The 23,482-nt window shown below is 38.2% G+C and overlaps 1 protein-coding gene across 4 annotated transcripts in view; it reads left to right on the top strand.

Moving 5' to 3' along the window:
• Nucleotides 1–23,482, top strand: part of LOC148831714 (receptor-type tyrosine-protein phosphatase mu) — a 242,427-nt gene that overhangs the window by 104,487 nt on the left and 114,458 nt on the right. For all 4 annotated transcript variants that reach the window (XM_088918656.1, XM_088918655.1, XM_088918658.1 and 1 more), the window contains exon 7: nucleotides 3,902–4,195. In XM_088918656.1, coding sequence (XP_088774782.1) covers nucleotides 3,902–4,195 — 294 coding nt within the window. The remainder of the gene's footprint in view (nucleotides 1–3,901; nucleotides 4,196–23,482) is intronic.

The following is a 23,482-nucleotide window of genomic DNA, read 5'->3' as shown; positions in this document are numbered from 1 at the left end:
TTCTGTGCTGGTGTGATGAGGGGTGGGGCTTTAATGCATTTGCAGGAGGGAGCTAAAAGTTAAATCAACTGAAAACAACAAAAAAACATAAGCACTGCTACTTGTTATATAATTTATCTTTAGCTTGATGCTTGAAATGAAGCCAACATTTTTCAACCACTTAATGTTCTTATTCATTTAATAAATGAGTTCTAGATAGCTTTTCACATGAGGTCATTTTCTTCAATGCACATCTTGTTAGTCAAGGGAGCAAATGTTAGAAATTTAAAATGTTTAGAAGTTTCAGGAATATTAGGGTTCTATGTTAGAAATCATATAAGCCTGTTGTAAAGGGCAGTTCTTACTCTTTTTGTTAGTTAAACAGGCTTTCTTTCAGTACGAGAAAGTGATTTGCAAACTGTTTCCATTTTCAGATTATTGGGGTGTTGCAGCAGTGGTACATTTTTACTGTACTTAAATTGACATTTAACTATCACCAGTTAGATAAAATAGGCCCCAAGAAATGGTTTGTTCCACAGTACAAAATATTTTCATTACAAAATGGTTTTGTAATGTAAAAAATGTTATCCAATTTAATATTAAGGTTAAAAAATTATTCACCACCATCCTTCAAAGGGACGCAAGTAATCCAAGTGACTTAACCCTGAGTGGACTATTGGGCAATAGCTCAAATAAAACTCAGATCCTCTCCCACCTTAAAATGGAAACAACTTTGTATGCAACTATTTTTATACATCAGGGTTGATATATTCACTATTTCTATTTAATTTAATGTAATACTTTAGCATGGTTGATTACAGAATGGGTAACAGTACAAAATGGTTTTGTCATGTAAAAAGTGTCCTCAAATTTAATGTTAAGGTTAATGAATTTTGCTATCAAACCACATGGTGTATAAGAACAGTTCTACTGTGTGCAGACTGCGTGAATCTGATACACAGCCAACTAGTGGAATCTGTCTGCTTCTCTACATACCAACATGCTTAGAGTGACCACTTGTGGGTCAGGCTGCCAGGTGCAGCAGCACGCCCCATTGCAGCTGTCCTCCATCAGGCAGTCACACAGACTGCTGCCACAGCACAGTGCTCCGCAGCTGTGCAGAGACCCCGGATCCGGGGTATGCCCCTTGCGCTCTTTCTGCATGTGTGCACCTCACACAAGCCTCTGGACCAGTGGAAAAGCTATCTCCATCCTCTAGGAGTTCTAGAAATAGGCGCAGAAAATTATGAGGATAAATTACATGTTATTTACAGTATGTTTAAATCTACTACAATAATGATGATGGTGATATTCAGTAAAGATCATTTATCTTTATATTTCCCCAAACAAATGCAGAAAGCAATGAAGCTTCTGCATATTTTTAAATATAGAAAATACACAATTAATACAATAATATCAGCTGTTCAATATTTCTGTTCACCAAAGAAGCATGTTACATGAAATATGCAGACTTTCTGTTACTCCAATAAATTGTCTTCACTTGCAACACACAGTATTGATCAGTTCCTTTCAGAAGCTATTGAATGATCCAATACTTTTTCTGATGAAGTAGTGACAACGATGATCTGGGACTGAACAGAGCTAGAGACTTGTCAAACCATCTAATAAAACTTTGCAAGCACTCTCTTAAGTCTGCCAACTTGAGAATGATATGTCACTTTATCTGCTATTAATTCTGGACAAGGGATGAGTCATAGCAGATGGACCTGTTACTGTCTTTTTTTTCCCTGTTTGTAGCAGCAGCATTATGTCCCGAGTACAAACTGAATAAAAATGTTGTGTCTCAAGGCAGATACCTTCATTGTTCTCTGTGTGACGTTTTGGGAAGATTAATATAACAGACTAACAGAAAGGGTTTGTCTGCAAAGTTGGTGGATTATGCCGGCCAAACGACTTAACTAGTTCATAGGAGGTGAGGTTTGGTTTTGCACTTGGAAGCCGGGATTATACAGGAGTTTGATGGCCTGTAAATAAGGGCAAAAGAAGGCCAACCATCTGTGTAAGAAATGACCTAGATTTTAGGTCCTTGCTAAGAGGTAGTGATATTTAGGAACCTATCTCTGCCTTTTCACAAATAGAGTACTCTCTCCTATGTAAAAATGTAAATGAAAGTATTAGTGTTCATTTTGCAATTTAGTTTTTTTTAAAAGTGTATTAATTTTATTATTATATGTATTTTAGCTTTTTTATGATGTAGGCTTATCAAATCTAATTTGAGTCCTAAAAACATAGTCTTAAAATGAGCAAAACAAATGGATTCTTAATGCTTGAGATGAAAGAACAGTACAAAAGCTCATAGTGGGGAAAAAGTGATCCCACCATTGTCAGTTAACCGCTGCACTGTTAACAATTAATATAAGGAGTTACATCTTCCACACTGCCAGCAGTGTTACCTCATTCTGGACTGATCTCGTCGGCGCTCAGAAGTCGAGTGAGGCTGGACCCGGTCAGTACTGGGGTGGGAGGTGTTCAAGGAAAACCTTGCTGCTGCTGTAAGGGGGTTGGTGAAGCAGTAGTTGGCCATCCTCCCCTTGGATCAACATTTCCACATCAGTGCTGCAGTCAGGTGAGAAGGTGCCATCCTTTGGATGAGGCATTAAATCCAGCGTCTGAATACTCTGGACATTAAGGACTCCATGGCACTGGTCCTAGGTTTAGAGGTGTTAACCTCATTGTCCTGGCTAAATTCCCCTCTGAGCTTGAACAATCTGGCCTCCCTAAATCCTCCCCCCCAATTCAGTTGTTGAGGCACTTGCTCAGTTTTCGAGCTGATCTGCTGTCCTGGTGGGGCTGTTTGTCCATATTGGCTGACACGCATTACCTTGATGGGTGGCTCAAGTGGGACCTTCTCGATTAATTCAAGTTAAAGGAATAATAAGGGATCTGGGACTTAAGTATATATCAATTCTCTATCAATTCTTTTCTCGTACTTGCGTTCACATTACGCAGCATCTTGAACGCCCTCGTATTGCAGTTTGTTTCATTGTTCCCAAGTGCAACAACCATTGCTCTGTAACTGGCAGTAATTGATGATGTACAGTTGGGGATGGCAGCTGAGACATACCGTACCTGTAGAAGCAGCGCTGCAGAAAAAAGGAAGGAGTGTCAATTCACATCGCTAGACTGAATGAGAAAATCGTGAGGTGTGATGTGACAAAAACACTTTCCACTTGTTACAAAACGGCTAAAAACTAAGTGGAAAAATACTTAAACAATGTATATCAAACGTGTATAAAAATAAGCAACTGTACTTCCTCGCCACTCCTGTGGTGATTATTTTTAACCTTATATCATTGATGGATCATAACCGTACATATTTTTTGGCAGACAAATAGCTTGCTGTTAATATTCTATAAATGGGTCACTGGAGAAATAGAGCAAGGCCTTGGGGGTGAAAAAATAATACATTAAAGTCATTTTGAAATTGTTGTAAGCCTGAATTAATTAGTTTAACTTGTAACCTCTGTAACTCTTCATTACCCTCTCGGTTTTCATTTCAGACTGGTACCTCGCAGCTGTGACTTGCATGCAAAGTATAGAGCTAATAAATAATGGCATAGCTGGAAAATTGTACACGAAACCTCCTATGTGGCACCCACCCCTTGCTGTTATTACATGCGTTATACCTGGGGGGGAAAAAAATCCAAACCACTTTTGCAGGACCTTAAATGTTGAAATTTTGATTTTAAAATGGCCTTTCCGAAGAAGAAGGTTTTGAGTCTGGATTTGAATGTGCTCTCTGGTATCCCTGGGGATAGGATTCCAAAGCTGTGGATGACGTTCTGCGGTGTCACCTCCCCTGCTTTTGGAACCTTAATCGTGTAGTTCCAAGTAAAAAAAAAATTAAAATCACTGGTTAATCACGAATAACACAAAATTCCTGCTTTTGTTGGCATTTCAGAACCTCCGGTCCCCATCGCCCCACCACAGCTCACGGCGGTCGGCGCAACGTACCTGTGGATCCAGCTTAATGCCAACTCCATCAACGGCGACGGGCCCATCATCGAGCGGGAGGTGGAATATCGCACCGTGTCGGGCAGCCTCATCGACGTGCAGCCCGTGGACAAGACCACTCACAAAATAGGCCACCTGGATCCCGACACAGAGTATGAGATCAGCGTTCTACTCACAAGGCCCTTGGATGGCGGCACCGGAGCTCCTGGCCCTCCGCTCCGAGCCCGGACAAAGTGTGCAGGTAAGCTCAAGTTGTCAGCAGTATCTTAAACACCAGCAGTTCAGCAATCAATGGGTGTCAATGCAGTAGGCGACCTGCAGCCTTCCGTGTAGCAGATGCTTGTATCTGATGGGTTATAAATATTAGTGTAAGCTTACTCCTGGGCCAGTAACAGGGTGAAGAAGTGTCACGGGTGCATTCTTCATTCCTGGGTTTTGGGAAAGTGTGGATAATGTGGGATCCTGAGTGGCAGTGGTGCTTGTGATCACCTGGTTGCATCTCATCCTAATAGAAGTCCTCTGCTTCAGAAGGGTATTTGTTGGCACATTGTAATCCGTGAGTAATTTGATTTGATTTTAATTAATTTGACATTGCAAACAAGAACATTAGCTCTTTTGACTTTACCACACTTTTTTGTAATTACAGTATCAGACAGTGGCCTTCAATATGCTGTACATACTGTGGGAACAATAGGTTTTCCGAGTAGCGATACATATAATTAGTTAATTTATGGCTTATGAAGTACTGTAAATAGGACTGCTATACCCTTGAAAAAACAAGCGTTTATTATAGCATCTACATAATTAAGATTCCTGAATTCAATTTTCAAACCTCAACAGTTGAAAAAACATTCATTCTCATTTGTCATTTGGTGGCAGATCCAGGACTTTTTTAGAAATGTGAAGAGCATAATCTTTAATTTGGAGGTACTCTAACATCACATTAATTCATTACTGTTAGATTTTTATTGCATAAAATTCATTAGTGCTCACTTACTAGAAAATGAGGCAGCACCTAACATGACGTAAAGGAAACATTTGTTGGGGGAAAATGCATCTTTTTAATAGCTCTGAGAACCATTAGGATTATTAAATGCCTAGTGTGGCTGCTTTCTCTTGGAAGAAGGCTTGCTAGACCCCTGGGCTACAGACAAACAGCATACAATTATCACAGTAATTAAACAGGTGCAATGACTCTTCTTTTAAATGACTGCCGTTATTAGTTCTAAGGAATGCCATTGAGGATAACAGCATTTTACTCCTACACAACCTAATTGCTTTGCCATTAGTTTATCTGCATCCTATAACCCTTCTAGCTAGTCATTAGCATGTCACATGGAGGTATGCAACCAATAACCAGGAAGCCGCAGTTTCCACTGACAAGAATGCAATTTTGAACTGGATTTAATGAAGTCCTTTTCAGTTTCTATTATCTTGTCTGTCACATCTTACATTAATTCCTGCTTGTATTTCCATAATCTGAAGGTTGAAAAGTCTCCTTTTAAGTACCATACAAAATATGAAAAATATTAGACTATTTTTAACCCACCAGATATTATATTATTCTTAGACCATAATATAACCTTGTAGATTATTGTTTATTTACAAGAAATTAAAACGACATTGCTTGGATAACAGTAAATGTAATGTTTCATTGAAATTTTCATTTTAAGGTGTGGTTTATTCTTTTCCCTTAGTTTTATTCTGTATTGCTCCATTTTTTTCTAAGCATGGTATGATGTGTGTGGATTTCGGTATAGATGGTTGGGCCGGTGTTTTTTTTCCTAACAAAAATGACCAAGGTACCCCTTACTAGTTTAAAGATATTTCAATTTTGAAAGCTGAATTTTGGATTCCGTAATTCACTGATAATATTTCACATGCAAAACCAAATGGAAATCGCTCATGTTGATGGATGTGTAATATACTGAGACGAGCAGCATGAGCCACAGTTCTAAAGATTCCCTCCTGGTGTGAGATCTGTTAACCTCTGCTATATTGACATCCATCACTATTCCAGTCTTTGAACTTTGAATTGCAGAAAACCTACAAAGTATCCTTGGAATGCAAAATTTTGAAAATTTCAGGAATTCAGTAATGGTGTACTGTAGGTTGTGGGAAAAAAAAATTGAACATGCTAAAAATTAAACATTTTTCAGCACTATATTAAGTTTCATCTTTAACACTTTGTAAATTTGGTTTCTTCATGCTCTGCTTTTAAAGATACTTACAGATCCGGAAATACTAAATAGTAAGTACATAAAACGTAAATAGTAAATGCTTATACTATTTGTACCTCTGGAAGTTTTTTTCTGGATCACCACCCATGTTAAAATTATTTCATTTAATGGTCTTTAGTGTCTATTATGGAAATATCATTTCAGCTCCTAAATTAGCTCAAAGGTAGAAGAAATAGCTGTTAAAGGTAGTGTTTAGCACTAATTCCATGTGTTACTTACTGTATGAGTAGTAAAGGGTATAAATACATTTTTGTAGCAGACATCAGTGTAGGCATTGCATCGACTTCTAATACAGCTGCAGATCGAAGCTTGTCTTATTGCCCTAATTTTCTGCTGACGTGAGGTTACGTATTTATTTGTAAGCATCTCTTAGCTCTTTGTTGGGCTCTATAAGCCACTGATTAGGAACAAAAATGAAGAAAAATGTATAGTGCCCATAAAACAAGAGGAGTCGAAAAGATAGTTGTGAAGGTAAGAAATGTAAAAGAAAAGAACCTGAATTCCAAGTTAAAGAGAAGTGAAAGGAAAAACTTTACATTAAAAAATGGATTTGATTTCACTGGCCTCCTGGTATACTTGGTTTCCATTTTTAAAACTGCAGCACGTTCCACCTGGGATAGTTTCTATGGCAGCAGAACTCCAGAGTTGTTTTGGTGTTTTCTGTTTGTATACATTTGTTTTTTTTTCTGATTTTAGATGAGAATGCTCCTGCTTTCGAGATGCAATGTTTTGTTGCTGTTTTGATGAAAGGAAGATGGCAGTCTCACGGGTAGCACCTTGTGAGTCGCGGAAATGCAATAAGGCAGACTTAAAATCAGGCAGTGAAGTGAGAAAGTCATAAGAAAAGTATTAGTAAGACTCTTAAGCACTGTTTTCTGCTACTGTTTTGACTAACAAATAACGAAGATTAAAGATGTCTATAATCTAATAGTTTCTCATTTCACCTCTGACGGCCATGATCACACTGATCTCTCTCCGTCTGCGTTCTCAAAGTTTCTTAACTCCCATAGCAGAAAGACATCAGAAACTGAAATTATCCTGAAACTTGGTTCACACCTTCCCCCTTCTCTCAACGACAGACTTGTTTGCTTCTATTTCTCTCTGCTCATTTGTAGGTTTCGTTTCCCACCTCTCCTCACCTCTCTCGACCTCACACCACTTGATTGGCCACTCTGCCTCTCCCCTGCTCCCGCCTCCTCCTCTCCTGGCTTTTGTTTTCCCAGGCTGTATTATCTTTGCTGACTGCCCTGTCTTTCTTACACCCGAAGAAGGCTCCACAGCCGAAACATTGTGTTTTCTTTCATTTCAGTATGGTATGGAACAGCATGGAATAAACCTATTACTTGTTCCTTTGCAGCCACCCTCTTTCTGGTACATACATGAAATGCAACATGCTGTTAATAATAATAATAATTGCTTACACTTATATAGCGCTTTTCTGGACACTCCACTCAAAGCGCTTTACAGGTAATGGGGATCCCCTCCACCACCACCAGTGTGCAGCCCCAACTGGATGATGCGACGGCAGCCATAGTGCGCCAGAACGCTCCCCACACACCAGCTCTCAGTGGGGAGGAGAACAGAGTGATGAGGCCAGTTCAGAGATGGGGATTATTAGGAGGTCATGATTGGTAAGGGCCATTGGGAATTTTGGCCAGGACACCGGGGTTACACCCCTACTCTTTTCAAGAAATGCCATGGGAACTCTCTACAACTTTCTGTTGTAGAGAGTATTTCACCATACCGTCTGTCCATATGATTATGGTGGATACCTGATTGGAAGACTTGCTTTTTAGACATCCAAAAAAGATGTCCTTCACCAATCTTTGGAATATTTGATAATCACGTCAAGGGTATAAGAAAAAACAAAGGCAGTCATTTTACTCTCATGCTCTCTTTCTGCAGCTGGAGGAATGTCTGCTTGGCAGCGCAGCAGGTGGGGTTGAGCTAGTCAGGGTTTGTGTATCTGGGTCTGCCTTGCTCTCATACTAAGAATGTTGTTCTCCATTCTAAGAACATTCTTATAACTCAGAATGCTGGAACTTGCATAACAGCTCTTTTTCCTGTGCTGCTCGGCCTTCGTTGTCCACACACCTCTCCATGTTGTGCTTTTAAGAAGACAGGCATGTTGTCTCCCGTTCTTCATATGCCCTGCCTATGCGCCTTATCTTAAATTTTTGTGTTTTAGCTTTGATCAGGAGGTTATTCTGCAGTTACAGAATGTGCCTTTGTTAGGTTTTTAGACTCATGCTTCATGTTATTATAATAGGTACTTGGTTATTGCGAGCAAAATAAGAGCTGTAGTCACATTTAGTCTAAGTGCAGCTTTACTGTGGATTCCAGTTATTTGGCTTTTTTAGGTACACAGATATTGGGCATTGATTGTACCACACTTTGTTGTTCTTCAGTCTTACCTCCTTTAAGATTACAAATGGGGAAGACAAAAGTGCAGGGATGGGTGCACTTGAGTGCAGTTCATTGAAACAAAACATTTGTCTGAATAAGTTTGCTTTACTTTGCAGTGATATTCATAGCACATTGTGGTTCTGAGCCTTCCCATGATGCCCAGTGAAATACAAAGTGTACATTTTACCGATGGAATAAATCTTAAAATGTGTAAGACAATAACTAATGACAGTTTTCCTTCTTCTCCATAAATCTGTACTCTCCAGTGTGTCAGTACATGTTGAATAGCTTCCATTTTTACTACAGTAGTTGGTAGCTTAACAATTAAAATAGACAAATTAAGGATGTATAGCCTGAAATAATTACCAAAATGTTAACAAGTAATGCTTAGACTCTGCTTCCATGGCTATCTTAACAAATTCTTGCCCCCTGTAAATGGTCTGTGTCTATAGGTTTGTAGTTTGTCAAGCACTGTGAATGTACTATAGGAATTGAAGGCTGGGAGGAATGAATGATTAGTCTCTTTGCTGTGGCAACTCCACTACTGCTACCTCTGACTAATAAACAGTAGCTCAGAGGGCACAACTCTCATGTTATTTCTATGCAGAATTAATTTCTCCAAATCCATCACACCTGCAACTGTCCTATCGTCCCAAGGCCATCCTGTGTTTGTCAGCGCCTTTGAAACACCTTGTCACCAAGGTTATACTGAAGCTTTATAAATCAGAATGCTTTCAGAGAGGGGGAGAAAGCTTGGCATGCTTTAAGATTGCCGATTTATGACATTGTTACCTTGAATTATGAACAGAAATCCTTGACGTGCTTTATTCTAAATAGCAAGAATTTGTCACTAATGATCATTACGGTTTTTTGACAACACTAATGCATAGCTCAACTGATTCAGTGAAAATCTCACTATTAAGCATGAGGCATTGATAAAGTGCATTTTCGGCACTGAATAGAATCTGGCTTTTGTCGCAGACGGAAAATAGGAGAGAGTAAAGAATTATGCTGGAAGGATAGGTGAGACCTTGTTTGTCACATCATGCAGTGCAGACAGTGGTCTAGGAACGGTCAAAACGGTACAATGTTAGCATCTGAAAGGCAGGTACTTTGAATTGGCAAACATCATAAGCAGGTTGAATTATGCAGTATATAGTATATATAATTATTTAATTTTATCAAATTTACAATAAATAGCATTTAAACAGTGATGTACCTTTAACATAAGAATTAAGGGATATGATAATTAGGAAAGCGCCGTCTTTCGGATGAGACGTAAAACCGAGGTCCTGACTCTCTGTGGTCATTAAAAATCCCAGGGTGTTTCTCGAAAAGAGTAGGGGTGTAACCCCGGCATCCTGTCCATATTTCCCATGCCTCCTAATAATCCCCCTCTATGAATTGGCTACATTACTTTGTTCTCCCCCCCCCCCCCCCCGACGGCAGGCGGAGTGACGCGCTGGTTGGAGTGTTTTCTCGGTATGCCAGTTAATGGCAACGTCAGCTCAAAGATTTGGTTCAAACCACCAAATGGAGACTGGTGTGCCGACAAGCGGACCCTGCTGATGCAGGATTAACGCTAGGATGAGAAAGAGATAATTAGGAAAGTGTTTGGAATTGTTCATGATTGATACCATTTTTCTTGTGGCATAACGATGTGCATTATGTATTTCCGAGTACCACACCAGAAAAACTTAAATTTTTGTCTTGAGCATATTAAAATTAGTGAAATAATCACAATAACAACTGTAAAAGAAAGTATAGCTATAAATTTGAAAACCAATATGAATATCCTGCTCTAACCATTTTTTTAAATATATTCTCCAAGTTCTAGCAGTGACAGTATTTTACACTGACAGATCTAGAAGTTTGGGAGCAGGGCTTTTCTAAATCTTCGAAAATCATTTATTCATTTCAAATGTGTTTTGTTACGGCTCCGTGACAGATCAATTATTCATTTCATGTCTCAGATTGTTCTTTACACAGATTTAAACTGGTCACACAGAACTAGAGAGGCATTAACACAGCCTTCATCAAAACACTGAGTCGCATCCTGTTATGCTGGTGTCGTGTGTCCAAGGTTAGTGAGTAGGAAATCTCTCGGAATGAATGAAGTCTGCAGGTTTCAATTTGAAAACCTATGCTTTTTTTTTTGCCCGCTGCTTTTAATCTTAAAGAACAACAAAATGAAGTTACAGTCTCCACACAGACTCGACAGAATAGCTGCCAAAGTAATAGTGTGTCATTATTTGTTTCAGATAAAGCAATATTAGAATTCAATATAACAGAGAGAATGAAGTAATCTATCTTGTTAGAAACTGCTTTCAGAGTTACAGGACCTGGCATGACCGTAGTCCAGGGAAAGCAATTCAGTGCATTGAACTACAGAGTACAGTAATGAAAGCAAAGCATGTGCATTTACAAGTTCTGTATTTTTGCTTCCCTTTCATCACTGAATGGTCCAGATTCAATTCTAGTTCGTTAAGAAGAGGATCTGCCATGAGGTTTAGTTCTGTGTGTCTGCTTATGGAAAACCCTCCAGAACAAGTCACTGTTTTTTTTATTCTCATCACACCTCTTGGCAGTTGCACTGTCATCAGTAATATCTATGATTTGCTGGTTTTTTTCTTCATTTTTGTATGTCTGTGTTACTGCTGAACGTGCTTAAAACAAAGACTGCCAAGTGCTGACTGCCCTATTTACTTAATACAGGCTTTGTGTGCACTGGTATGAAACTACAGCTAAGCAAAAATATGTCGTAAACAGTTCTTGCTCTGAGCAAATTGGGTTTATATCATTTACTTTCCTTAAAATGTTTTTTTTTCCTATGAAATGCTGAATTGTTTGATATCTAGGATTTATTGCATTATTCAACACTTGTGAAATAAGAAGTAAAAGGTTTCTGTGTTTTTTTTCTCTGATAGAATGCCTAATGGTGCTGCAGTCAAAACATTTTTTAAACGTACAGACTTTAAAATACACATAATGTACATGGTATTTCAGTGAAATTTCATCTTTGCTTAACAGTGCTCCTGAAGGTGGGCTGCTGAAAATTAACCCAAAACAGAAATCCTGTTCTGGACATGGAGTAAAGTGGAAACTATAGTTAAAATGCACATTGCATGGCTTCTATAATGGTATAAAACAACTTTTGAATAGGGGTCATTTTTTCTTAAAAAACAAATGTTTAAATATGTCATTGCAAAATTAAAAGGACACATTTTACAACATAAAACGTGAATAATTTTGATTTCACTTTATGCATCAATGGCTCATCATCTATGATAGTGTCTCCCAAAGTCATTGTTGATCTCAATGAGATAATCGTTCTACATTTGTTTTCAGATTAACTTGGTGATATTTAAAGCAGAATCCTTTAATGTGGAGATATAGCTTTGCAAAATAATATATAGCTTGGTAAAAGAGTGGTGCAGAATTCCGTCCCACTTAAATACTAAATATTTGCCTTGGAAGTTGGATTTTAAGACTACTATTTTTCTGTGACTTGGACATACTAAAATGACCCAATATGGTATCAGACCTGTTAAATAGCTGTTTTAAAGGGGCTCTGCAATCAGTTTAATTTATCCTAAACGTAGATCTGAAGATGTTGCATCTGTCATTCTCCTTTCTCTGCACTTTGTCCAAATTGTATCCTTTTCACTGCCATGCAAATCAAGAGAAGAATGTGGGGGGCTGTTTAAACATGCAATATACAGCTACTGGTATGGCTGTTTTCCACAATGTACTCTTTATGTAGATGGACTTTACACTATTATGATTATTTCCACTTTCTACTGGTTATCTGGTTGAAGTAGAACATGCAAACCTTATAACCCTCCCCAAGCAAAAACACTCTCATCTCCTTTAAAACCGTGTATGACAGGAAAGTCGATTTTATGTTTTTCTCTTAGCCCTTACATTGTTTCTTCATTGTGATGTGCAGGATAACCAATATCTCTTTCTCAGAAACCTCAAAATCAATTGAATGTTTTTCCTCAAACGAGTATGTGTGGTAGTGCCATGCTCTATGTTAAAGTAAAGTGTTTCATGTTGGCTAGAGGTTTGCATGCCCTAATTAGTTCATAACGAACAAGCGAACTTTATTAAAGGGAGTCTGTCTTCTGATAACAGTGACCATCTTCTCCATTTTAAGGAGGCAAAGCAGACTTGATCTTTGTTATGTTTGGTCTTACCATGTAGACTTCAAGATTTGACATATTTTGGAGAACCTCTTAGACAGTGTAGTTTGCCTCCAAGAATCCTAATCACTGAATAATCACATTACATTTCCTTTACAAAAGTGTGTCTGATTCCACGTGGATGGTATCGTATGAAGGGAAGTTCTTGTTCCTTGGTATCCCCTGCCCAGGGGTCACGATGGGCATCTTTTCATGCATGGAAATGTCCAGCAGTGATGAGATTTCTTGTTCGACTGCTTTTCTGAGTATTTTGTGGAGAACTGCGTCAACATGCGTTTGCTGCAAGAAGCAAGTAAAGGTGGAATCCACACTGAAAAGTAGGAAGGCAAAACTCTGCAGCTGGAACTCTGCAGATTTCTCAGTCTGGAATTCACCTCTACTTGTTCAAAGCAGGCATACTGTACCCGGGTTCTTTGTTTGCACCTGGTATTTTTGCTAATTAGTGACTGTTTCCTGAGCTTTGCACGGTGGAATTCTCTCCATTTCCTCTCCTGGGGTCGCTGGATCCTGGACTCTGAACTTTCTGCTGCGGAGCTCCATGGTGGAGGCTTGGAGTTCTGCTGCTGACCCCATACAAGCCTTCTTGCATAGGGGTCCCGTTGTACCTGTTTGGTGTTCTTAGAAACATGAAGGGATGTGCAACTGAGGAGAAAATGGGGGACGAAGAGTTTTGTTTGGTTTTGAGGAAATATTTTCTTTGCTCACCACAAAAACAGGGACGCACGACGGTGTCAAATCACCACAGAACTGCGTAATAGAAAAAAATGGAAAAAAATCAAATTCATTTAATGTCAAAAGTAAAAAAAAATAACAGAAAGTGATACAATAGTTGGAGCAGGTATGTGAAAGGCAGGAAGTCCTTTGTTTGAGTTCTAGCCTAGTGACATAACTTGCTAACACCCTTGGGCAAGCCACCATTTCTCTGTGCCTCAGTTCTCCCAACAGTCAAATTAAATAGAAGTATGATCTCCTTGGAAATGAAATACTAAATCTCACATAGGCTACACTGGGAAATGATTTCTTGAAAGTCACCTTGAATATGACACATTTCTTTAAAAAAAAGGTTGCAGAAAACGTGTCGTACATTTTTTTTTAATCTGTCAGTCCATCTGCAGCCAAAATGTTCTTTTCTACAGCTTACCAAAAACAAGCCGGGCGGATCTATACAGTATGTGCATAAAGTAATGTGTCACAACGGGTAGTTTACAGTACTGCATGCCCCATGATTTTGTAAAAAACGTGCTATAAACAAGGATAAAACATGTTTAGTAACAGTATGAACTGAGCTCAAACTGGTTACAAAATGTAAAGGTCTGCCAGTAAGAGAGAAATCAAAGACAGAAAACCCAGACTGGTGTGGATCTGTGTGAAGTGAGCTGGGCGCTAACCTGGGCTGCCTGTCAAAGACTGCTCGTCTGTGAGAACAAATGAGTGTCGTGTGAAGGGGCCGATCACCTTTCGCAGGGCATTGCAGAAATGTGTAGCCGTGAATCCACAGAAATTTGTCAGTTTCAGACACACGCTCCTATGCTCTGCTAATCAAGTGCTGCTGGAGAAAAGGGAGGGGGAAAAATGGACTTGCTTTCCCCTGTCCATCACGTTTGATTCTTGCAAGTTCTGAGGCGCCTCATGCGTAAACATCCCCTTGATCGCCCCACTGAGCCAAACCAATTGTCTCCTTCCAATAAATTCATGTCGCACGTTTGTTCGAACAGCTGCTGTTGGCCCTATCGGAGCAACAAAGGGCATCAGATTCATACAGAGGACTGAATGCTCCCACTACGCTGACCCCAATCACTGCCTTGGGGGAATAGTCTACTGCTGACAGATAGCACATTGCTAGACAAATGAAAAATTGCTGTTTGCAGCATCTGTCTTTTTTTCTTCCCTTTCTCTCTTTCCATTTCAGTTAATACCCATGTGGTAGCAAAGATTAGGCTTGTGACTAGGCAATTGAACTGGCCTATTGAAAGTGCCTTCACCTGAAAGGCCATATAGGTTGTATTCTGTGGTCTTTAGTATTCAAGACCCATTATTGTCTGAAAAGGTGACTGGGATTCTTATGTTATGGGGCAATGATTACTTTATATATACAGCAATATTTAGTCTATATAGTGCTTGCAAGATAAATCCTGTATACTGTAGGTCTCCCTACAAGTATAATAACTGTTTTTTTCCCCTGATATTAGGAGAGTTGATTTACATGTGTTCATCACATAGACTTCAAGTTTTGATTCAGATTTTTTTGTTGCTGAATGTCTAAAGTCATATTTGTGTAGCAACCACTTTAGGTAGTGTAACCGTTTCTATCCCCCCCAGTCTCAAACTAGTTTTGAATGAAACAGGACCAGGATTTTATTTCATGATCATTGCTTACGAAGGTGGCCCAGCACAGCGAAAGCTCTCACTGTACTTTTAACCCCCTAGTTTGTAATGCAAAGCTTGTACAGTACTTGTGGCCCACACGTTTGAACTCTTCCTCAAATGGTGCATGTCTGTACTATATTTATTACACAGGAATTCTTTTGCAAGTGCTACAGAGGAAGGGCCTATAAAAACAGCAACTGCAGCATTGATCTTCAGACATGCTTTTGACAAAATAGCTATTGGTTGCTGTAATATGTTTGCATTTGTTTGACACCATACCAAATAAAGCATGCTAAGTTTTTTTTTTACTGCTTTCAATTAATAGGATTTCAAATAAACTACAAATGCTACACATAAATTGTATCACTGTATGTGATGCTACAAATTAATTATTATTGCTGCATGTGGGACATGCTAATGGTACTTTTTTCTCTGTAATGTCATTGCCTTGCTCAGAAGCCAATGTGATTTCCTCTTCCTTTCTCCTCCACTACTCTTCTCTTTCACTCTTCCATTTTGTGATACAATGACTGCTGCTGCTTATGAAATGAAAACTATGCTGCCTGACTCTCAGCTGCCATTTGATGTAATCTTTTCCAAACATTCAGTTCAGTAAGAAAACATTGAAGCAAAACTAACAGATGTGCTTCAGGTTAACACTGTCTGTTGTACATTTGAAATTCAAGAACACTTAATCACTGCTCCAGTTTTAGTGTGTTGAATGTAATACTCGTGGATGATTCTTTTCCTAGTAAATTAATTTAAAATGAAAAATAAATACCCACATCTGATCTTGCCAAAATATTTAATTGGATTCACCACAAATGCCACAGTATTGGGTCCAAAAAGTAATAACTGCAGTAAGAGTTCAACTTCTGTTACAGGCACCCAAATTTCAAGTAAACGATAACCATCGGATTGCTCAATAAAGCTTCAAAACCTGGCCAGCAGCGGAGACACATTAACTTGGCTTTTTCCCTCTACATCTTACAATACATTAAGCTTTCTTTGCCCCTGGCAAAATTGAGCATCTGCTCTACCAGTTTTCTTCAAGAGAAGAAGTAGGAGTTTTATCGCTTCGGTATCATAAATTTAAAAAAAAAACTTTAATCAGCTATGGATTTTTGGTAAGCAGAAGGGGAAATATTCTCAATCTATTTCATTTGATACAGTATGGATATAATATTGACGGTCACATGTTTTGCAGTGATGACAGATCAATAGTATGATTCTATTGTTAAATTGTTTCTTACTATATTTGAAACTTTTATTTAGTACATCACAGTCCAACCTCATCTGAAAGGTTCAGCTGTACACAGAATTTATGGTGTCATAAGCTATTGATATAAAAAACAGTGAAGTACAATAAGACAATAAGTCCCCAAGTCTCTTTGTCTGTTGTCGCAATATTACAGTTCCACGGAATTTAGACGTGCACCTCCAAGCAACTATAAAACAAAACTTGCCCCTTCTTTAAGGGTTTTTTAAGGCTTTTAGAATTAAATATAAATGAAGATATGTTAAAGAAATAAAGCAAACCTGCCCTTGAGCTGAATTAGGCCGTTACTCCTCACTCAACAGAAACGGCAGACAGCTTCAGGCAGTCATTGTGGTAAGAAGGACACTGGTGCAGTTTACAAATTATGTGGTTGTGTTATCTTCCCTGTCACAAAAAAATACTGATTCAGATGCAGAGGCTGTCTTTCAAGTGGTCTCCAGAATAACAATTTCACAAAAGATAGTGCTTTGGCTTTTGATCTTCCCAGTACTTTTAGTTTTTTTTCTTGAAAAATGTGAAGCATTTAATTCTGTAATGCAGAAACATGCACCCGTGCACAGATGTAAATGAGAATTTCAGGAATCCACAATGAGACATCTTTATCACCGGAGTTCTGAGGTTCCTTATGAAAGAGAGAGAGAGTAGAGGTAATTTATTATTTGAAGTCTATTGTACACTGGCCAGGCAACTGAATGATTCCCATTAAGTGTGCTGTTCTCAGACAATCTGTTTCTCCAAGAAACCACTTCCCAGCGCTGCCTAATACAGATTCTGTACCGGTAATTGGTCACTGTTGCTGGGACCAGAACTGTGGATCTTGCCCCATGATGTGTAAGTGCAGTGTTATTTTGCTTAAAATGAAGAGCTGTGCCAGCATTACTCCCACTTACAAGTGCCGTGTGCAGAGAGTACACCCTACTGGTTATGACGAAACTTTGCTACTATGTATTTGGCGGGCACTAAATTTTTGTGTGTTGTCTAAACTCTAAACTGCCTCTTTACATCACTACTCACCAGGACGGGCATCAGGTTTTGTTATTTGGGTAAGAAGGGAGATTACCATCTTTGCTGGGACAAAGGACACTTATTCATTAATTTTCTGCATTCCACATAATTCTTCATTCAGAATGATGAAAACTATTAAATAGTCAACATATCTTGGAATAACAATCATTAACAAGTACTAATATTAAGCATTAAAATAAAGGCTTAAGACAAACACACTGTTCTTTTACTTTACAAAGATATGTTAACCCATAGAAATGCAGTTCCCCCTGCAGGTGTTAAGAAAGTGAATAAAATGAAAGCCCTTCATAGCTCTTACAAAAAGGCAAAATACAACTGGATCTACAGTTGCTCAATCTACATAGATTTTTAAAATATACCTTTAAATCATGGAAATATTCTTACAGAAACAAAACCTTAGGTAGATTTTATTTTCAAATAGCAAGACTGCACATAATCAGAAATCCCTTTTTCTCTGGTAGACCTCAGACTCTGCTCTCGGCTAGGCAGCGTATTTGAGATAACAGCCGAGCAAACACTCCAAGAGGCTCTCAGCTTTACCTTAAAAAAGATAACGTTTAATGAAAAAGAGAAAGCACAGGCACAAGTTACCCCATATTTTTGCTGGGCCTGCTGCCATTAACATAAGATGAAAACTCCCTGCCTCTCAGAAGATTCTCTCGGCAGTTTGCTCTCCACCTTGGTGTGTGAAAGAGCTCTATAGAACCAACCTGCTGCATTATGTATGGCTGCAGGATAAAGAGTTCTCTCCAAACTCCTCTGTTCACTCTTGTCTCTGTAAATTAGAAATATATTACATGATGTGCAACATGGGACCAGGGTAGGTAAAGTTATGAAGTGCTCATTTTCAATGAGATATATTTTGATGTAGACCTGTTTCCTTTCCTCGCAGGTCAGCATGGGTTTTGCCTGCATTGACAATAAATGAGGAGTCACGGTTGCTTTTTTGAAGTGTTTGTTATTCACTTTACATCAGCGTTGCACACTTTAACTATCTGTCTGCAAGGCTGGAATTGAGAAAAGGCAGGAATGTGGGGCAGGGCTCAGAACTCCTAATTGGAAGGATGTGGGTTCAAATCCTGGGTGAGAAATGGTGATTGTACCGTAACCAGGATTTGCTAAAAATCATTCCATAAAATGCACTGCTCACAAGGACCAGAGTTTGAGATCCCTGCCCTAGATACAGTAGATAAAGGGTTAATTATATGGTTTTTTAAAGATATGCATTTTGCTGTGGTGCATGACATAGAGACAGTCACCATCTCTCTTGAAAGCATTGTGTGGAAGAGCTGTCTTTAGAAGTCATTTAATTTTGATTGTTGGTTGTTGAAAGCCATCATTATCAAGTGCTTCCTAGAAAATATGAAAAGGCCATAATAAGGATGAAAGCATTTTATGACCGAGATGGCTATGTTGCTATTGCTGAATCCTCCTTATAGATTTTAAAAAACAAATTAATTCAGTGACATTTCATCTATGGTTCTATAAGAGCTGGAGTCAATTTAATTGAATTATATCACTAATAAGAGTGATACAAGTTTTTAGTTGTTTGTAAAATGCAGACAAATAGATATCTGCAGCAGAAAATAAACTTGTACTATTGAAAAACAGTACTGCAGTAGCTAACAAGGATAACAGTTGCAAACATTCTCCATTATTACTGCATTATTGTCATGCTTATTTTATGGTCAATACATAGTGCTCTGCAGTATACTTGAGACTGTCTAAGGTTTGTTTTATTCAGATGCTATGGCCTTTTTTTTGTACAGTTGAACTGTTCACACATTTCATGCCATTTGTGTAAAGCTGTACAGCTGCTGAACATATTCCCTGTTGGCATCCTTTATCAAGAGTGACCCTTTCATTTCTGTTCCCAACTTGAGTGCATTAAAGTTTCTATAACTCAAGGTAAATTGATTTTTATTTTATTGATCAGTTTAGAATTGGTTAGGTATTGTATAGGGCATGGACACAATGCTTTTTGTTTGCATCTATTCTAAAAAAACTGGCAGTTACAGTGCTGTTCGGATTTTCTCTCACAGTGCCATCTTATTTGTGCTATGTTATCTAATTATGTGTTAAAGGTTCAACATGTAACGCATTAAAATTAACAGAAGGTGATGGTGTTAATAATTGAGAAGTATTATTTAAATGTCAAGCTAGAATGATAAAACTTGTTAATAGTTCTATCTAAATGTCAAATTAGAATATTTAATTACACTAGCAGGAGTAGTGAAGGTGATACTTCATGCAGTGTTCAGAATACCAATGTCTGTCCATTCATCTTCTTTGTCCTCCATCCTGTTTCAATCCAGGATTCTAATTTCCCACTTATTGGTCATTTGGGGAAGGGGAGGCACTCAAAGGGAATACTTATTACATTTGGTATAGATTTTTGGGATTTTCTTTTCGACAAAAATTATTTTGCGTTTTTCTACTATTTTGTCTTTGATCAGTCTTGATAATGTTAAGATTCTGTCATCTCTTCCCCTTGGGAATCATAACTTTAAGCTGAATAGTAGCTTTAAAACTGTGAAAAATGAAAATTGACCACAAAGCTTCATTTATTATTAAAAAAAAACATTTGGTCCAATGAATCATCTGTTATGAGTTTTGTTCCTTCTTCTTTGGAAGAATAAAACTCTACACTGTGTTAAGAGTTACTGTTTTCCAGTAGTGTTAGCATACTTTGGTGATGTTGTACTGTAACTGTTTGTTTGGCTCATTAAGCTTTCAATGGAACACAGTTCACAGGGCAGACATGTATGTATAGTATATAAAGATAACCCAGAGAGTAAGAGTGGAATTATTTGCTTTCACCCTTCAGTTTCCTCTAAAGCAAATTAAATTCCTGTTCTAAGTCATGCATCTTAAAATGAAACATAGCAGTTTATACCTCTCAAATAAGTCTAGTTACTCATGATAATTGCATTCCTTTCTCATTCCTGATGTACAACATGTTGACTGCATGAATGATGAACCATTCGCGTTTCATTCTGACCCTGTGAATGGTGTAATTTTCTTTAAAAGAAATATTTTAGCATTATAAAGCCATTTAACAAGATGCATTACTCCACAAACTGATAACTGTGCTCCTCTAAACTGAATTCCTCCCTCTGTTCTGCGGTATTTAGGCCATGACATTTTTCTTAACTTTAAGAAATACGAATTCTCCTTGCAGATTTTCTACTGCAGGAATAAATTCCCACTTTAGTGCATGTGTCACTTAGAGCCCAGCCTTTCGAATTTGATTTCTGTACTTGGCCACCCTGCAATTCTCTGTGCTTTTAGTCTAACTGATGTTTAGTGACTGCAGCTAACAGATAGTTCCGCAAACAGGTTGTTAAACTTTGCTATTTTCTGGTTCTTACTCTTAAAAGATTATGAATAAGCATTGAAGATGATTTACCAAAAGGATATTTCTATATATTTCTTCCTTTCTTTCTCTTTGTTGTTTTGCATCTCTGTGCAGGAAGGTTTTTGAGAAAAAAAAATAGTGTTTAGGACTGAAAATCTAAATTTAGAATCTTCTACCAAAATTGCTAGAGTATTTATGCATTACCATAGTACATTATGTCAATTGAAAGTATATCTCCGTGTAATTGCTACTAATATTGTGGTTTAGAATTATTCAAGATATGTACTTAAAGTGGCAAAAAGAAAGCAGGGGGAAATGCAAAGCAAATGCACTTTGTGAAGCAAGGAGTAAAACCAAGTTATTAATTAAAAGTCTTTAAGTGGGGTTTTGAAAATGTCAGATGTCGTTCTTCTTTTCTCCTTCCCAAGGATCTAGTGCTACTTGGGAAAAGACTTGATAGTTGTATGGACCTACTTTTATTCTACTTAAGACTGGAAACAGTGGATTTTAGATGAAGTGTCAAACAGTACTTGCCTTAAAGTAACCTGGAGGTACAGTATACCATTCTGTGCCTTACTGGAAAGGCATGTGCATTAAACAGAACACTGGGATCCATTCTGGAGACACAGAATGGTTTTAATTTGCACACGAGCCTCGGAATTATGGCCATACTGAAGCCTCCAGATTAGTATCTTAATAAATATCCTCATAAACAAGGTATTGTATTAGTCTATTTAAGGCATGTATCATATTATTAAAGCCGTATAGGCATAGCAGGAGTCTTAAATGAGCAGTGCTACGCAGGTGAAAGTCCTGTGACAGTTTAGCCAAAGAAAGTTTTGTAACTACTTCATCTTGTGTCTGCGAAGTGCAGATGCTGCAGAAGTAGTGTCAGGTCTGGCCTGCAAATCAAAGTGCCATTAGCATAGCAGTGAAACCCCAGTCCGTGATGAATGATCTGACCACTAAAAAATATGTCCCAGCATGAAACCTTGTGTAAAGTCCTGCGTAAGTAGGACATCACATACAAAATACAATTAAAATTTGTACCAGTAACCGCTATATTATATTCCATGTTATCCAGTAGTCATACAAAATTGTTGTAAGAGTGTACAAATTCAAAATAATTAATTATGTCTATGGAATTACTGACTAAATGAAGGAAAAGCAGTGAAGCCAAAGCATATGGCTGTAAGCTAAGGCTGCGATTGCAATCAGATAGCGATCAGTAGTGGTCAGTACTGGATCATACCGGTTCATTATGCATTTACAATGTCACACGTGCACACCCATAACAGGTTACAGGTGCAGAAGACTACACAAATCACCACCTGTAATCTACTGAATGTGGAAGCAAGCTTAGGTCATCTCACCTCATGGATTTTCAGGGTAGCCTCCCTGCAGCAACTGTCTGAAATGAAAACTGAAATGAAACTTCATGTTTCTGGGTATTGTTACCACTGTCTTACCATGTTCACATTTTGCAGCTGTTGCGTTATTCTGTATAACAGTAAATCAAGATCTGGAATCGTACCCTCCCTTAAACCTGCAGTTAATGTTCCTGCGTTACAGAAGTGAATCTTAGGACTCTAGGCTAGTCTTTAATTATCGTCTAGTATTGTACAGTACTTAACATTTTTGGCGAAGGTTGTCTATCGAGCTGTTGAATTTAACTGCAGTGCAAAAGTAGAGCCTTTATTTGATGAATCCTGTATATGGATGGAATGCCATCTCAGTAAAACCAAATCCCTTTACTACTTCACAAAGAATGTGTAATTTTGAGCTGTGATGTCTAATATAACTCAGCCCTTTCAGTTTTGTTGTTACGTGTACAGTAGATGCACTGGTAATACACTAAATGCACAAAAGTAAAGCAACACTTGGGTCTAATAGATTTCATGAAATATGTTAAGTACGTGTTAAATTACTGAAAATGTTAATACAAATACAAATCACAAGAGAAAATGTTTTCAGTCTTAAGCATGAGATGAAAATGTATCATAAATAAGTCAAATGAAAATATTACAAGTTTAGTGTTGGGTACAACCTGTCTGATTACTACAAATCCTGCAACATTTATGTGTTCAGGTTTTTGATTGACTGCTGTGGCATGTTCTGCCACTCTTATGTGTAGATATCTGGCAAAAGCTGATCAGTTCTGTGTTATTTGCTGTTGATGATATTGGACAGGACAGGAGAAAAAGCTGCCCATTAAATCTTGAAATTTGCTTGACATCATGCCATTGCAATTTGTGTTCTTACATTGTCCTGCTGTAAAAGTGGACTCTGTTCCATGTATCTCAGCATACTTAATTTGCAATTCCCACTGATGGAATTTCCACTGTTCCATCAACTGGACTGAAAAACGCCATAGTTAGAAAAATGATTACAATGATATCTGTACATTTTCGCCCTCCTTCATGTCTGTCATGAACGAAATGGTATGCATTGATAAATCACTCCACCAGTCCCTTTACTGCTATTACAGACATGTTCTGGCCCACAGAAGGTGGCATGTTAACCTCTCAGCAGTCATTACTTCTGGGCAGGGTTTGTAGAATATTTTAATGCAGATGGCAAGTACAGTATGCTCATTCTGTGGGTTGGTCGTTGTGCTGTAGTAGATCAGATGGGCATGATCTGGACC

The sequence above is a fragment of the Atractosteus spatula genome, chromosome 6 (assembly GCF_055471065.1).
Source record: "Atractosteus spatula isolate fAtrSpa1 chromosome 6, fAtrSpa1.hap1, whole genome shotgun sequence".
NCBI lineage: Eukaryota > Metazoa > Chordata > Actinopteri > Semionotiformes > Lepisosteidae > Atractosteus > Atractosteus spatula.
The sequence above is the reverse complement of the archived record's forward strand: the minus strand, read 5'-3'. Positions and strand labels throughout refer to the sequence as shown.